This window comes from Epargyreus clarus, unplaced genomic scaffold (genome assembly GCF_041222505.1).
Source record: "Epargyreus clarus isolate Ecla_fem2 unplaced genomic scaffold, WU_Ecla_fem_2.2 ptg000023l, whole genome shotgun sequence".
Lineage (NCBI taxonomy): Eukaryota > Metazoa > Arthropoda > Insecta > Lepidoptera > Hesperiidae > Epargyreus > Epargyreus clarus.
In genome coordinates this window covers 4,597,743-4,616,120 of record NW_027332230.1, presented here as the reverse complement: position 1 = coordinate 4,616,120, position 18,378 = coordinate 4,597,743, and the positions used below count along the sequence as shown (strand labels likewise).

At 34.3% G+C, this 18,378-nt stretch overlaps 1 protein-coding gene across 23 annotated transcripts; it reads left to right on the top strand.

Moving 5' to 3' along the window:
- The first annotated feature begins 3,177 nt into the window (after positions 1-3,177).
- On the top strand, positions 3,178-16,637 carry wupA (troponin wings up A). 23 transcript variants are annotated; one of them, XM_073085499.1, is made up of 10 exons: positions 3,196-3,298; positions 4,685-4,723; positions 6,675-6,692; positions 7,205-7,333; positions 7,637-7,760; positions 9,327-9,427; positions 11,858-11,901; positions 12,967-13,108; positions 14,392-14,409; positions 16,322-16,637. In XM_073085499.1, exons 2-10 carry the CDS (start codon positions 4,709-4,711, stop codon positions 16,388-16,390), a joined length of 660 nt encoding a protein of 219 aa, XP_072941600.1. In that variant the 5' UTR covers positions 3,196-3,298; positions 4,685-4,708; the 3' UTR covers positions 16,391-16,637. The 23 variants fall into 23 exon arrangements, with proteins under 23 accessions (XP_072941606.1, XP_072941612.1, XP_072941610.1 ...); XM_073085504.1 differs by lacking the exon at positions 9,327-9,427 and adding an exon at positions 9,026-9,126; XM_073085500.1 differs by lacking the exon at positions 9,327-9,427 and adding an exon at positions 8,467-8,567.
- Positions 16,638-18,378: the final 1,741 nt, after the last annotated feature.

Genomic DNA, 18,378 nt, shown 5'->3' with positions numbered 1-18,378 from the left:
CTCACACCCCCACACTACGACTTTTCTGGCGTGGGTGTCATGGGCATACTAGTAGAACATCCGAAGCTAAGTCGAACTGGACCGAGCTGATAATAGAATGAAACTCATTTTATAACGAAATTAGTACATTGGGTAATACATTAAAAATGGGTTTGCTAAAAAAATCCTGGACAGGATAATTTTAATTATTTTTTGAAAAATTAATTTTCATTTTGCAGACAACCCTATATCAACGTGTTCACAATTAAACAGCGCTTCTACTGATATAAAATTTTATCTATTATCATCATGAGTGAAAGTAGTTGCCAGCGAAATACCTGTTCATACCTGACAACCCAGTAGTTCGTCCACGTAAATAATAGGCAACCCAAAGCCTGCACATTCTGTATGTTTTTAACATTCACTCAGAATAGAATTTTCTTATTATCAAGATGTTGCAAAATTTAATTTTCAATTAAATTTTAATTTTTCAAAAAATAATTAAAATTATCCTGTCCAGGATTTTTTTAGCAAACCCATTTTTAATGTATTACCCAATGTACTAATTTCATTATAAAATGAGTTTCATTCTATTATCAGCTCGGTCCAGTTCGATTTAGCTTCGGATCTTAGACCATACACAAAGACGAATACACAAAAAGCGAGACTCAGAATAGAAAGCTAAATTCGTCGTTTAGATATCTGCCTGGCTGGGGATCGAACCCGGAACCTTTTGCGTGATTAGTATGGCGAGTGGTCCACCAAGTAGGTGGATGTCAAGTCTATTATTTGCCGTAGTGCTGATGGTCATCTTTTTGAGAATTTAAACCCACGGCTGTAAAAGATGTATATAATATTAATTATTGGACATTGGACAATACCACACCTTTTATTTGTCATAATTTGAGGTCAATATACTCAGTTAATTTTAAATCTTAAATTTATCCGTACCATATATTAAGTGATTTTTCTGTATATAGGTCATAATGTCAATTTTGTTAAAAATGTGTCACGAACACGTCACAACACTAAAAACTAGGTTAGCGATGTCGTTTTGCCTTAAAATCATTAAGATTTGATGATTTAGAAAAGAAATTCATATTTTCTTCACGTCCTTTTAATTTCTGAAAGAGTATACTTAAGTGTTCATTTTTTAAATGTATGGTTTTGTTTCATTCAAATATAATAATGTAAATCTGTAGATTTAAAACAAAATTTCTTCGGTGGTAGTAATATTTATGGTTGAGTATGAGGGTTCTCTTGTAGAGTAAAATATAATCTGCGGGATACCATCGCCAAAATACCCTTGTCTAAAAATAATTGTGGTAAGGTCCTTAGTAACACTGACATGAGTATTTTGGTGTGAGAACGTGCAAGATCGACGATTGATCTATGGCACTCTCTGTTGCTTAACTAAACATCGTGTTGTTTACAACAAAATGGTGGTAGAACCCGTTGTGGTTCGACTATTTTTCCAAGTAACAGCAATGTTACGCGTTGATATATTCGATTTAGGTATGGTAAAGATCGTAAGAGTATGCATACTTATACAAGGCGTTCTAGGCGTTCTAGGTTCTTCGTCCTCAGGTGTAGCAACGCATCTGAAGCCGAGGTTAGAATCTAATCTTATCTGGGGATGATTCCAGGTGTACATGGGTGACTGTAGTCACTTTTACTATCTGTTGCATGCACACTCGTTTGTTACTTTTATATTATACGAGCTTATGCCCGCGGCTACGCTCGCGTTACGAAGTAATATTATTAACTAAGAACATTTATACAAAATGTCATCCCCTATTTTATCCCCTTGGGGGTAGAATTGATCAAAATCCTTTCTTAGCGGATGCCTACGTCATAACATCTACCTGCACGCCAAATTTAAGCCCGATCCGTCCAGTGGTTTGGGCTGTGCGTTGATAGATCACTATGTCAGTCAGTCACCTTTGAGTTATATATATTTAGAAGAAGAATTATAATAAGATAATTATAAGAAGAAAGACACAGCTGCTACAAACTATGAGAGTTTCCATCTTATCTACGTCATTAACTAAATCTGCGAGTAAATTATCTTTGAAAATGGGAGGTAAGTCAGCAGAGACAAGTCAGATCGTTGTTAGGACGACTAGGATTCATCAACTTTAATTAAAACCGTAATCAAATGTGTTTCAGTGAGTGCCACTCTATCTCGCTGGATTCGAGTGTGAATCGATTTTTCATTAGTCGAACCAAGTTCATATCTCCGGACTAATCTCTATTGGACCAGTTGGTTAAGAACAGGATATTATCGTCTCGTAGTCAGGTGTTAGGTTATTAAAATGAATTATTTTATTATTCAACACTTAGTTAAATATGTGTTCGTCTAGTTTGTCATTATTTGTCTAGGATGGTTATATTAAATTGTCATCTCATTATGGTAAACAAAATAACTTTACTATTAGTGGTTGAATTTTACAAGATTGGTATGATGAAGATTGTATTACTTAGGTATATTTTTATAGAGTTATGTACTCGTATTTCCCAAAATTTTAATCGCATACTCAGGAGTGTATGTACATCAGAAATAGTTTCTTATTCGTAATATGTTGCTGTGTAACAAATATAGTAGATATGTTGTAGTGTATACAATTTTCTTATTTCTGTTCATCATGTTTTATGTTATTAGGTACTAGGGTTTCAGATTTACTAGCACAATTTTGCATACCATGTACGAACGGAGTGCCATTGACATTTACGTGTCTAGACAATGAAATATATGATGAAAAATATAAGAGATTTCCAGTAATGTAATGAATTTAAATAAATTTAGATTTAGTGTCTTGTATGTTTTTAAATTATATTGTCAAAATCCTAAATAATTTTGATTATCTTTTTGCGTTTATGCATTTAATGCATGCATCAAAAATTACTAAGTGTAACACATATTTTGAAGGTATTAGAGCTTTTCGAAATTTGTGTATGGACACATTACCACTACACTTTACTTGTACTTAGTAGCTGTGTGTAGCTTTTTAATAGTCTATGGCGTTCTTTCAGTGATATAGAATTCCATGACGACTAGCTCCAATATTTACAAGTTACACGAGTCATTTTAAACTGGAGCTTAGGTCTTGTGTTATTTCGGTGATGGTGTCAAAACGACACTGCTCTAAAAATGTCTGCACGGAAGGCGGGCGGGGAGCTCCGTGTGCATGCCGGGGCGGGGGCGGGCGGCGCCCACGCACTGCCCGCCGCGCCTTGCCGCCCGTCTCGCGCCAGTCAGCAACTGTGGCTCGTGTTGGCTGAACCATCTGTAGGGCCATCTTCTTTTTTCTTGCCGTAGGTGAGTTTTGGTGACGTTTAATAAAGAATTTACTAACTGAACGACAAACGTCGCATAAGACTGTTTAGTGCGATAATCGTTAAGTGCAGTGATATATCAACGTCGGGTGTAATGGAACACCGTGATGCATCGCCGCGGCCGTGTGTGTGTTTCCCAAGTTCGTGAATTTAAACCGTTCTGGAGTCTGAGTGACGAGCGACCGCCGCGTGCTTAATTACAAATTGTACTTTCGGTGCTTGCGATATAATTGTAAGGCTAATATTTAGACAGTTTTCATTCATTTTAAGCTCGCTCGCGTGGTGCACTTGTATGAATATCAAGTTTTATTAATGCACGTGGAATATGCATTTCGTTTTATGTAAACGTTAAAACATGAACGTGATTTTAAGATAGTTTTTAATCAAAAGGCAATGAGTCCAAACTATTTGAATGATCCGTGACGTCTTCCACACCACTTTACCTCCAATGACTTAAGTTTGAGGAAGTCTGAAACTTAATATTCGCTTATTATGTTAAAATATTTAGACGGTGAAATTGTTAGGTCGTTTTTTTATTTATGTTGAGGAATAATATACTTATTTAAATCTAAAACATAATCTTGTGCGGACCGCGTGGTTGAACGAGAGCGAATATACTTCTAAAATTGCCTTAACGCTAATAAAGTAATTTTTATGATTCATTTTTTTACGATTCTTCGATATTCGGATATTAGTTTATGTATGCAAGCGTCTGCACGTCCGTGTTACATTACGTATAGAAGCCATGTAACCGAAGTCGGTCGGCCTCCGCGACCAAATTAGGAGGCGCGTGCGCAAGCGTAACTATTTCAGTCGCGCACAACACTAGCGCTCTTCCCCGCGCGCGGCTAATTGCGGAACTAAAGCTATAGCACCACACTTTAGAAATGACCAAACCTTGATGCTGTAATCCCTCTTGACCCAATTCGTGTCAAGTGGAATGCGCTGACCCCGAACCTTATGCAATTCATTTAAAAGTTAGTTTGCGAGAAATGTCATCGAGTTGGGGTTGAAGAATTTACGGAAATTATGGAGTTAATTCTAGAAATAAGAGCGATCGTAGTATCAAATGTCAGTTACACCTAGCCAATTGGCGCGATGCCAACTCGTTTCGAATAACTCTCGGATGACGGCCAAATACGCAATTTTTATGGATTCCGATTATATGCGTGTAACTATGTACGAGTACGTAATTAACTTACTATATCTATATAAAAAAATATTTTCCCTAAAATATTACACAATATTCGTAAGATACCATTTCAACATATGTAATTATTATTTCCACACTTTTCTGGAACTTAGTAGATAACAAAGTTGGACATTTTTTTTATTTGTTTTATTTTAGGTGAAATATTGTTTATTTCAGGACCTCAAAAACAACACATACACGATGGCGGATGATGAAGTAAGGTAAGGAATGACGTATTCATGGTATAATTTGCATATAATTATAATCTCTTCGATGTTACAGCACAGGTGTAGTGTGGAATGTACTGGAATGTTCTGGAACAATCCCGGACAACATTCTTCCTCCAAAATTTTTTCCTCTCATAGATGATACTAATGTCCTTAGGTGATTGTCACTGCGTACCATGAGGTGAAATCCATCAGCTTAACTAAATTCTATTATACATTTTTTATATTTTGAAAAATGTGTATAATCTATGATTTTACACTTCACACAGGTTTGTTATAGAATAGTTTATTTTGTTTATAATTAGTACTTAATTCGTTTGTTCTATTTCATAAAGAATATTATTTATTGCAATAAAATATATTATGAAATCCTACTTTCAATTGATCATAGATGAAATATCACATAAAGTCAATCTTAGAACTATGTCGATAAATTACTTATGAAGATAAATCTAACGTGTAGTGTTGTTTATTTCTGTTTCATTGCTACGTTGCGGCTTCGTTGCTGTCCTGGGTACATTTATCCCGGTCCTACAACAGTATTGAGTACCATGTCTCCTCGAGACTCAGGTAAACAATTAATCTCGCACTAACACAATGCCACATGCCGACACAATACAAAATTGATAGGAAAAATCACGATAGTAAACATTTCAGTTTTGAAAATCTTTCAAAAACGTTTGTTAGTTTAAAAAGTTGTTTTTTTTTTCTTCTTAAATCTTTTCTGCAATTTGAAAGAGGCACATAGTCAATTACGGATTTAAGCTTAAATTTTTCTCATTCCAAGAAGCGGTACAATCCCAGCTATGGGATAGTAATGTGATGATGTTGACCTAGTAGCCGACATCTTGGTTCATCTCCTCTTGGCAACACGTAATATTAAAACTAAGAATTGCTAAACAAACTTTATTGCATATCATTTTGGAAGATAGGAAGGGAAAAGGTATCCATAATTTCAGGAAAAAGAAAACAGCACATAGAAATGGTACAGAAAATATACATAGTATGTCATGAAATCTTCATTTATGAAGTTGAAAACAATAAAAGCTGAAGATTCGGTCAAGTCGTTTATTTAATAGTCACTTATAGACATATCTAATAATTCATCATTTTTAAGATTGTATCGTTATCAGATATATTTTTTGTTTCGATTAGTGGATAGAACATTGGTTTCTTATTACAAACTTATTACAGAGAAACTTAGAAACATTTCATAAACGTTATGACAAGTTTCAAATGAAAAAAACAGCTGACCAAATAAAATAATTTTGGTAAAGCTGACACTCGAAAAAAAATTGAGTGTTTTTTGATGCAACTTTTTCATACATTTTTTGTTACAGCCTCTCTAGATTTTAAATATTGTAAGTCGGTATATGTCGATGAGCCAGGCTTTTTAACACGGAATCACGAGTTCATAACTTTAACTAACTATATAATTTGTAATAATTACGATATTATTGATAATAATTAAAATATTTAGTCTGATAGTATAACATTTCACTGAAGTGTTTTACGACAATTATTTTATATTGCAGCAAAACTAATTTATTTACATATATAATATTATAATAATGTATGTACTGAATATATAATACCCAAATACATATTATATTAGCTTACTTAAATACACTGATCTTTGCAAAGCACAATTTTTGACATATGTTAATAAAAATAATAGCAACTTGCGGCATTTATAAGCAAAAGATTTGCACAATAATATATACATGTCTATTAATATGTTTAGTATTAATTTAAGGATATAAATTGCTACAAATATTTGAAGCTTAATAAATTAATGTATGTAATTAATCAAGAGTAAATAATATCATTTTACAACAAAACACATTCACACACAACATAATGTACACTAATCAAATGTTTACACTAATCGCAATATTAGGAAATACCTGAATATTAATTATATTTTATTTCTTTTACAGAAAAAGCGTCTCGAGGAGGTAAAGTAAAGGGAACAACATCAACACCATTAGATTTGTTCAAACATATTTTTTTCTCACAACATACATTATTATAATTCTTAACTTATCTTACCCTTAAAACAAAACGAATACACAAAACATTTTTACTACATACTTAAGACATACATTTATTTTCGTCATATAAAATAATATACTGTTTAATTTTTACTGTTAAATATATTAAAATAGTATTATTATGTTAGTTTACGATACACATATGTGAATTTTTTACTTTTTTATTTATACACATGTTTTTTTCTACACTGTAAGTACTCAGTAGGTACTCTGCGACAGATACACTCAACATGATTTTTGTTAAAATTTAATATTTTTTTAGCTACACTGTCACAATAAAACACTATACATTACAAACTTCGATGATGAAAATAAAAACTTTAGTTCTAAAATTGGTTGCTAGGTACACTGTTGTATTTAAGGTAGTTTTAGTGAAGTACTAGGTACACTATTACCATGTGGTGGAATGTCTCCAGGCGAAGAAGGCCAAGCAGGCCGAGATCGACCGCAAGCGCGCTGAGGTGCGCAAGCGCATGGAGGAAGCCTCCAAGGCCAAGAAGGCGAAGAAGGGTTTCATGACACCCGAGAGAAAGAAGAAGCTTAGGGTGAGTAACATTGTTTACATTTAAAGCTATTCTCCTAATACCTTCTTCCTGATGTCTATTTTATCCTGGTCTATAATTTTTCTAAGTTGTAGATAGTCACACTATGAATATTTGTATTATTTCTTCAGATCTTACAGAAATAGAAATTGTTATAACACAAAAAAACTATAAGATGTGTTTCGACTAGTTCTGATGTTCGGACTAATAGGCTAGTAGTAGAAATTAACAATAGCGAAACGTAATTAAATAACGATGATTGTTGTTAATGATACGTAAGATTATAACAACAAATCCCGGTAACAGTTGCTCCTGCGTAAAAAAGCCGCTGAGGAACTGAAGAAGGAACAGGAACGCAAAGCAGCTGAGAGGAGGCGCATCATTGAAGAGAGGTGCGGTAAACCCAAGAACGTTGACGATGCAAACGAAGGTAATTATCCAAGCAACATCGATTGATCTATGACCATTACATGACTATAAATATTTTGTATCCAAAATTCATTCAAACAATTTTATGTCCGTCTAGATTCAGACATTTTAGGATTTCTCATCACATAACTCACTACACAGCAGTCAATGTATATTTCTGTGGTTGTCTCACTTGTTACCCATATAAATTGTGTGTCGCATTATAGATACTGTTACAAGGGTTTGCAAAGACTACAACAACCGCATCGTTCAGCTCGAAGACCAAAAGTTCGATCTGGAATACATCGTTAAACGGAAAGACATGGAGGTAGCGAACCGTGCCGACATCGGACGCTCACTTTTGATGAACTTACAACACTTACAATCTTCTCTTTAACTTTGTTACGAAATGACTTTGTGACGTGTTGTCTCTCCTACGTCTATTTAACAACGGATTGCAAAATCCGCTGCTATACCGGGCCGATTTCCTCTGATGGCCCCGTATATCTTCTAATACGTTTCTCACTTCTTCTAAGCTCCAGCTAAATTCGTTGTTCTTTCGTGCGAAAACTTACTTACCTTCTTTCGAACAATGATACTATTAAATTTCCCTCTGAGCCTCACACTTTCGCTTATTTTCTATCCATGTGCGATTGCCGTTGTGGGCTGGTAGGGCTGGTACAGCGATTGGCGTAGAACGTGGAAGTAACTGTTGGTTGATGTTATAGCGGCTCTCACGAGCATCATTACCGGTTACCATCAGCGTATCGGGAAGCTCGAAGAGGAGAAGTACGATCACGAGATGGAAGTGGCGCGCAGAGCGCTTGAGGTCTGATCTGGTTTGGGCGCTACGCAATTTATAATAATACGCTCTTCGTTTGAGTAGTTCATGCAGATATTGTGACTAGTATACGATAATGATTTGTTTTCGCCGTAATCACATAGCGGAGCTGAATTTAAAGATACCTATATACCCTAACTAGTGTGGATAACACGTTCAATAATTGTTGAAGCGCTATAATAACAACGTCCCGTCGATCCAACACTGAAGCAGCAATAGTATGACTACTGTAGATATTCTCATCGAATTTTAGTTAACAAAAACATTATTATGTTTCAGTATTAGACCATGATTCCCACCTAAATATTATCATGTAGCTTCGCTTACGCTTCAATATTCATAGATAAGGAGTCCATGTTTCGTACCTACACTACCTACATACAACCAGAGCCTGCAGCGCTGCGCCGATGTTATACAATAAAATAAATGATTGTGTTTTTCTTTAGCCGAACTGCAGACGATATGTCAAATGTACTGGCACAGAATTTACAACCTTGAGGGGGATAAATATGAACTAGAACGAGCTATCGAAATTAGGAAAATGGAGGTAAACTGCATATTAGGATTGGGAATGCATATGACGTGATATGATTATGATTGATTTAGTTGTTACGAACATGACATGATAGTTGTACGGCTCACCGCACACATGCACACGTCGCTTCCATCGACAGACGAAGGCCACTCTCACACAGATGTCCATGCTCATTCTACCGGCTAAATAATCTGTCTTTCCTTTTTCTATAGCATTGCTCAAGAGAATAATACAGGAGTATTATGACCGCATGTATGTGTGTGAGGGCCAGAAGTGGGATTTGGAACATGAAGTCAGGAAAAGAGATTATGAGGTATTGACCAATACTTTATAACCATTGTGAATATCACAATCATCGATTATGTAACAAACGTGCGCGTGTGACAATCGTTTTACACATGATAATGCTTTGTTAAGTTTTCGGTTGTTTGTTGTTGGATTGTAAATAACGGTGGAGGCGCGGTTTAGTGGTATACTCGTAGTCCGGGTGTGTGCGTGAAGTAGAGGGATGTCGCGCGCGGACCGGCCCTGCCACGGTAAGCGTGCGGTGCAAAATCGATCTCCACCGACATGGAGCTTACACGATTAACTACACTAACGATTGTAATAACGGCCATCGGCGTAACTGTAACACTGCATTCACAACTGACGCGGCCCGCCGTCGCGGCCTCTGCATGACCGCGTAACATTCATTCATCATGATATCATGGTCTCCATCTCACGTTCTCTCATACTGTCATTGTATCATACTTAATGTTGGTGTCAACGAGCCGTCTCCGTACAGCATTCGTCGGTTTACGTAGCGGCTTCTTTAACCTCTAGAGCTTTTGACTATTGCATGATATATCAATATAACAAGTAATGCTTTAATGTCCTAATTAATGTATCCCTGACAGTATGGCACTTTAATCTATGAGAATGATAAGAGCAATAGCTTAATCGTGTACCACCGACCGTCTCTGCCTATCCCCGTGTGACGCTTCATGTGTGGTGGCGAGCTTAGTGGCCTTACTGAATTTTCTCTTTTTACGATAACCACTAGTTTTACCGTAAAAGTATAATTGGAACGATGGACTGGTTCCTTTATTGGCACACGCAAGTGCATAGTGTAAGAAACTTCTTGTTCCAAATCTCCAACATTCATGTATGTGCCGTTATACACCGCGCGAATTGTTTGCGTGTTCGGTTGCTGAAATATATCCTATACCTTTTTTGTGACACCCGTATGTTATTAGTTGGACACTGAGTGTTAAAATGAAAGTGCCATGCTCTGATCGATGTTGCCCGTTCCTTTCCCCCGACGAGTGCGAGACGGCGGTCTCGCTGCCACCAATCGGATGTCGAGTGGTGTACAGCAGTATACTATGTTCACTTGCGCGTCCATGACACTACACTTACATAACTGTATCTGACAACATTAGATCGATCGATTTTGCACCGTCACTCTATGTACACACTTTTAGCTACGTTGTAATACAGCATAAAATTTATTATGTACAGATAATCTAAAAAACGGGAGAAATAATAAACACTTGGGAGTTACATCGATACAGCCCTCAATATGTTACAACTTCGAAAACTGGTCTGAAGCTGGGATGCATTAGCGATGCTCAAATGGTTTGAGGTCAGCTGCCATGTATTGTTTATATTGTACATATTTTAAACTGTGTCATTGAAAAAGTATTTAGAAACAGTTCCAGCTGCATTCAAGGTGCTTGAGTACCGCTCGTGTTCCTGAACAAGGTTGGTCGTGTAGCGGAGAAACAATTACCTATAAATAGCTACATGACATCACTTTCCTTGTAAAATGTAACATTTGCGATTTTATCCTCCGCTCCATTTTCATCCATTCTGACATATCGACCGCCTCTATTTTGAGTGACGACAACAAACACATCGAATAATCCTTACCAGCGTGCGAAGAGGTAGAATATTGTTGGCGCTGGTGTTATTTGTTGCACATGTAAAATATCCTGCACTTAGTTTATATTTAAGTCCGAAGAACACAGGAGCTGCAGGCGACCAGCTACCGATACGATGACAGTAAACTGATGCACGAAATTAGAGAACGGTTTATGGAATAGTGATCGAACGATGTAAGGATACATTGAACTAGGCAAAGAGCACAGACCATAGGGACCTAAAGCGATAGGTTGGGACTTGGGAATTTTACGCACATCTTTCAGTATGTATATATTTACTCACAGACTACAGTAATGGAAACTGATCAACAGCTCGCAAATAACACTGCCTAATCGACGCTCAGCTCTATCTTCCTTGTACTGTGCTTTTGTCGTATTAATCACTATTTTCGATTTGGTTACACTGTCATAACAACTGCATCAATTTAGCTTATTTGACGCTTCCTCTTTCAGATCTTTTGGGCTTATTTTCTGATTTTCTTTTTTTGTGTCTTGCATGAGATTTATTGATTTATTCTGTTATAGTTTTACAAAACAAATGTTTAAAGTTTAACTATTCATATTTTAATTCATTCATAAGCATTGTATATTGTATCCATTACAGTAATATAAATTGTGGTCCTTTAAAAACCCCTTTTATTTTCTTGTACTATATTTCATCTATTTTCTTGTAATTTTAGATCTGTCCTATTAATTACATTATTTCTATCAGACATCCTCAATGTACCTTACCTTTCAGCGAGTAACATTTTCTTTAACAATAGGTACTTGACACAATCTGTAAGCTGTGTGTTAATGCATATTTTGCAATGATTTAACAGATCGCTGACCTGAACTCTCAAGTCAATGACCTCAGAGGTAAATTGTAAGTATAATTCTACTATTTTTTTATATTTACGATATCTATATAATTTAAACGTGTTCTACCTTTTACGGTTCGACTACGGAGGCATCATGGTGGAGGTCAATATAATAAAAAAATCATGAACATAAAATTAGACTAAACCTCTTTAAATATTTGCTATTATTCAATCATATATCCAATTGTCTTCATGCTAATCAAAGAGACGGTAGGACTCACAGGTCCGTTTGATATAGTATGTACGCCTAAGTAAATATCAAGCACAAATGCAAGGTAAACGTTCCCGATGATATTTGTATTTGAGACGCTTCTCTTACATAAATTCGATCCTATTTCAACGTCTCTGTTATTATCTGCTACGACAATATTGAATTGTTATTCCATTTCATCAGTAAACAAAAAAGTTTTTACGAGCCTTTCATAGGCTGTTCCTGCTCAAAGTAATATTTTAAAACCGATAATATTTGCTTAATTTGGTAAAGGCAGGGATTTGACTTGCATACATTTTTTGAAATACATTCACAAATCCTCTATCCAAAGCCCAAATCAGACTTAAGAAAATAACTTATTTAACACCCGACAAAACATCAATTTGTTCCGTTATGCTGAAATTTCGGCTGTCAGCCAAACATTGGCTTTTTAATTTTACCTAGCGTTAGAACATAGCTGGATTCCTGCCAGAGCGCCAACTAAATGGCATCTATTCTGAGATAGTCGCATAAAATGTGAAAATATTTTTTGGTTAATATTATTAGAATTCATCAGGTTTATATTACCGTCAAAATATTTGCCAGTGGCCCTTAAAGTATTTATTGATATTTTTGTAAGTATTTAGTTTAAAATAAGAATGGTGTTATTTAAAAATACGTATCTAGGGTTTATTATAAAATATGTACACAATTAGATTTATACATAGAGAAAACATAAATGTTATAACTTATAAAATGTCAATATAAATGTTACTTCTTTCCGATCGAGGTACAATGACCTCAACGGTAAATTGATTAATATCCATTTGCTACTACATAATGTAATAAATGTCATTTATTATTAATATTAATATTCTAGCGTCAAACCCACACTGAAGAAGGTGTCCAAATACGAGAACAAATTCGCCAAGCTGCAGAAGAAGGCGGCAGAGTTCAACTTCCGTAACCAATTGAAGGTTGTCAAAAAGAAGGAATTCACCCTTGAAGAAGAAGACAAAGAGGTAAACATTAATAAAACTTTCAAGACGAAGCAAATTATAATTACTTTACAAGTAATAAGAGACAAATCTAATGAATCACAATTTAATATTTAATTAAGTACTAAAAGTTCTATTATATACTAAATTTTTCATATCTACTTAAAGTCTACAAATTGGCTTAATACTTTTTGCTTTATAATTTCTCTTAATTGGCTGTAGTTTAAAAAATAACTTCTAAATTATTTAAGTATTTTATACAATTATTCCATTATAATAATTTTATTTACAAACACAACCTTTTCAACTATAAGCATTAAACAGACACTTATCTTTCTTCTTTTCAAAATTAATAAATGTGATTCAATTCCTTCTCTTTTCATATGTCTTCATGATTCATAATTTTCATACTCTTCTTTAGTTTACCAATTTAGACGACCAACTCTTGGAGTTTGTTATGATAAAAAGTATAGTATACATAAAATTCATTGAAATACAAATACAATGGTTCTTACTCGTGTTTCTACAGGCTAAGAAAGCAGAGAAAGCTGATTGGGCTATCGGGAAGAAGTAACTTATAATAACTTAGTTAAAGACGAAATCTACAATGTTATTATACTGTAACAATAATATAACATAATTTTCCACATCTCTACATTAATAATGACTTACTTTTAATATTCACTTATTTAAAAATAAAGTTTATTTATTATTTATACTACGTCGTATATAATTAAATAATATCCAAACCAGAAATAATAAGGTGAGAAAGTTGGATGACGTTGAGTTTAGCTTCACTTTGTACGCGCGAATGTTCCGTTAATAACATTTATGAATATAGGCTTTTATCCAAAAGGGCTTCAGCTAAGATTTTGCGTTTATTTTTTGCCGTATTTATTTGATTTTTTCAATTTTTGTCCACAAGCTTACGATGTCCTCCATTTAAGTATTGACATTACAGTGTCAGCGCAGGGTTTACTTCCAAAACCGCTTCCTAATTTCTTTCTTCGATACTAACACCGCTACCACCATCACAATCTTTACTTATTATATCAAAAGTAAAAACAACAAAATTAATTATCGAAATGTTCGGAGAAGTGGCTTAATTTGGTTTGCTAACAAACAAATCGTAATCCGACACTCCGAGTATTTTAATCGAGTTAATTGTTTTGTTGTTTCTGCAGTGGGGACTTGCCACTATTCATCATCATGTAATAACAAACAACACTTGAGCCAAGTTGAAATTGGCACTCTAAAACATATTTTTAGTATAGTTTCAATTTGTTATAAGATACAATATTTCACAGGGTGGTGCTGGAGGGAAGGTAAATAAGTATAACGTCTCCGAGCATAGATTTTTATTTAGACACTGAGACACGGAGCATGTTTACTATTCTGGCACAGCTTGGAGAAAACCATTGATAGAATGGTGATTGGCTGGCTGTATTTCGTTATCTAGCGTTTCTTTAGTGGATCTTTGGCACTCGAAGTACTATGTCACTGGATCTATTGCACACTATATTTTTCCATCTGATTTATTTCTACTGAGAGTAGAATACAACTGTAGGGTTTGATTTATGGGGTTTGAAACTAGCTTTTACTTTTGAGTTTCAACACGACATTAGGACGTTTTGTATATATGAATAATGTTATTGTCAACTATTTGATATTATTTGTATAATATATTTGATTTTTTATTAAATAGTTGGCAATAACCCTGTATATTTGTATATTATTTTGTTCTTATTCACAGAAGGCTTTTGAACACGCTTTTAGTTATTAGATATACAAAGCTGTAATATGCTTCTCAAATTACGCATTATGATTAGCAACTAGATTAAAACTGTACCGTACAAACACTCCTCAGTTCTACGTTGCTGGTTAAATTCTTATTAATTATTTCTAAAGTACAACTTACTTTAATTGGCAGTAAGATTTTGAAATGAAACTCTTCAATAAATTTCCTCTTCTTTCCTTGTACAATTAAATCCGAAATGTTTAGCTCCTTACTTGTTCTATTGCAAAAATATTTTTCTTTGCTGACGTGAAGCATTTGCATGACAAAATTCAAAAATGTGTATGTTCGGAGACATTTATATTATAACGGAACTAATTGTGTTTACTATAAATTTTTGGAAGTCCCAATATAAATAAATTTTGCGCGTATTGGAAATATCTTTCGTTTTTAGAATCATTCGCTTTTTATTTTCAAAAATCTGGAGTGAATTAAGTTAAAAGAGAAGCAGTGTGGGGTGGAGTGTGTAACGCCAGATTCTTCTGTCATTAGCAGAGCACATTAGCCGCGGTTGCCACGGAAACGAATGGCGCAAGTTGTTAGCGCAAATTGCTGGGGGCTATTACGGACGCCTTCGCGTTTTGTAGTAGAAATACTGGCGTACAGACCAGCACTATTAGTGTAATTTGGTAGTGTTCACTTTTGTTAAGGTTCTAATGTAGTGCATAAGCTTTTATGTTTAACCAGTTTTACTAAATGTTTAAAGATAAATTGATTGGTCTTGTAAACTATAGAGATGAAAAATATGTTTACTTTTGTAAATTATATATTTTTTTATGTAATTTACATTAATTTGAAGCATTTTGTTAAAGTTTCATAATTGTTAATTCACACTTTATATGTTATTTTCTTTGTAATGAAAATGATCTTACATACTTACAAAAATAATTTTCATTTCCGTTAAATCTGATTACTAGCTACTTAAAAAAATAAGTATAAAATTTGCTAAAGCGTTCGTAATAGTCCATCCCGTTCGTGAAGTCCTAAGCATTATTGATCACTTGGTTGTAATGTAAGAACTTGGTACTATTCGTTTAACTGGCTCAAAACTTTAATGGGAAACTGCAAATTGTACATAGATTATGTTTGGGCTCTTATTTTTATTTAGTGCACATAATTCTGTTTCTTTTGGCATAACATATCCGAATATTTTTACGAAACATTTTTGAACAAATCTCCAAGGTATTTTATGCCAAAGGTGGAACAGAAATCGTATAAGTCAACGTTACAACTCGCATGAATGACTTATCGAGGGACCCATAAATAAGAAAATAAGAGTCTTCGAAACGTCTCCTGTGTACGAGACACGAGTCATGTCAGTGATAGCAAAAGATAGAATGCGCATTTTAAAAGTCACTCGTGAGAGTTGGTGCTTTGATTTTGTTAATTACGCTATCATTACGCAATTACGAGTAGCATTTAATCTTTATTGTTTCCCACAGAAAAAACCAGACTGGTCCAAGGGCAAGCCGGGAGATCAAAAGGTAAAAGAGGAAGAGGTTGAGGCATGAAGTGTTAATCACACCCCCAATAAACTATAATGTGACCTTCCAAGACCAATACAGCCGTACATCAATTCAATGTGATACTACCTTACGGCTCGATGGGACTCGGCCTTCCTAGCCATTGTTCCTTCCATATATGTATTGTCATCCGACCATCTTTCGAAACGTCAATACCAACAATTATTTATTTATTAAATAATGTTTTTGTAAGTTAATAATACGTTTAATAAAATTAATTTTCTGTACTATATTATATGTATCGATGTCATTTATGTAACCCTCCTCTCCCCATAAACCTTTTCATAAATACTCCTACTATTCCTATGTTTGATAAATTGTTTTAAGTTTGAAACTCTACTATATAGTTAAATGGCAAATTAGAGTGTATTGGTGAGTGAAGTGGTTTCAGACGAGGTTAACTTGAAATTGTGGGCAGTTAGGGGAGCTCTCGGGTGTGATCAAATTAATTAATGATTTTAACGTCGTGAGTGTGTAGATTGCTTCGGTAAATGGTTTTATCGAATATCAATTTGTGTTCCTTATAAAGTTAGCTTACAAAGGGTAAACATTATGTTTTGAATAAAGTTTAAGCGTGGAATGAAAAACAGAAAGATAGAAAAAATTGGACCGTGTAATGTGGAAAGATTTTAAATAAGTATGTCTTCTTTCTGAGCATAAAAGAAACCGGAAATATAAGTAGATTTTCTAGGTTTAAATGGAAAGCATAGTGCTTCGGGATTAGCACATTGTTAACTGTAGTGTCTTGTAGAGAAATAAATGCATTCAGAGTAGACGCTAGAGACTTAGACAATTAAGTCTGACTGTGAATTAGATTTTAGAGGCGTTGAACTATGTTTCATTTAATTGTAGTAAGAAAATTACGTTTGACTGAAATGTGATTTCCGAAGTGCACCGTAAGTACAAACAAGTATATAACTTTCCCTAAAACATTTCCTTTCCCTACATTTTGAGGTCAATAATTACTTTTATGTGTTGTTTTAATAATTGTTATGTAAGTCGTAAAATAAATGTGTTTTAACGTTTTTGAAAGTTCCCTTATACGCATATAGATATTATAAGATTAAGTAAATTAATACGTAGGTAGGTGACTTGACACGAAATATTAAAAAGTTATGAAATATAATTAAAAGTAGTTTTAGACACGTAGACTTATATCGAGGAAAACTACTCCCAAAATAATTATAAGGTTGGTTACAAGAAAGGTTACAATTATAAGATTAAAGGAAGTCTTTAAAAAACAACAAGGATTATGGAAATTGTTACGTCGATAATATAAAATCAAGATCAAGTAGTCAGTCCTGTACAGACACATAAACATACTTTAAAAATAACATGATTCAAGCAAATCAATGTTACTATTTACATTAAAATCCTTCTGATAATTCGACTTCAATGTAGGCTCAAAATGTCATGACGAATTGCATATACGTAGTTTCACAACAATACTAATGATGAGTAAGAGGGTATTTTCTCTTAAAGATTTAATTTAATTGTTTATTTTAACTTGAAAATCTCGGAAGGCAACGAAATAATATATGTAAGAAAATGTTGACACCGATAAGTATAATCCTAATATCTTTGATCCAGATAAAGCCGGATCAGAAAGGCTAAAACGAAAATGAATCCAATCGTATTTCAAAAGCTGTTCATTGCAAAGACATCTGCTTTAGAAGAGTTTAGTTTAGAAAAGTTAGGAGTCTATTTGCATTATCGACAAGCCGTGCAATTGATCACCTGCTCGGGACAGCCTTTGTCGTCGGAGCACTATTTGTAACGTGCTTTAGATTTGAATGTGGAGTCTAATTTGTATTCTATTGCTGTACCTACGTTAGTACGTAACTTACATATTGGCCTTTTTTTCTATTTTGATGTCAACAGAAGGGGAATGTAATTTACATTTAAATGCAATATGAAATAGTCATTTATGTTATGATATTAGATCATTTCAAAATTATAACTAAAATAGTGAGATT

What these genes read in the sequence shown, in the direction of transcription:
- wupA (XM_073085499.1), top strand. An exon ending in TCAGGAAAAGAGATTATGAG is followed by an intron (nt 9,428 to 11,857) that starts GTATTGACCAAT and finishes ATGATTTAACAG; the next exon opens with ATCGCTGACCTGAACTCTCA. An exon ending in AATGACCTCAGAGGTAAATT is followed by an intron (nt 11,902 to 12,966) that starts GTAAGTATAATT and finishes TTAATATTCTAG; the next exon opens with CGTCAAACCCACACTGAAGA.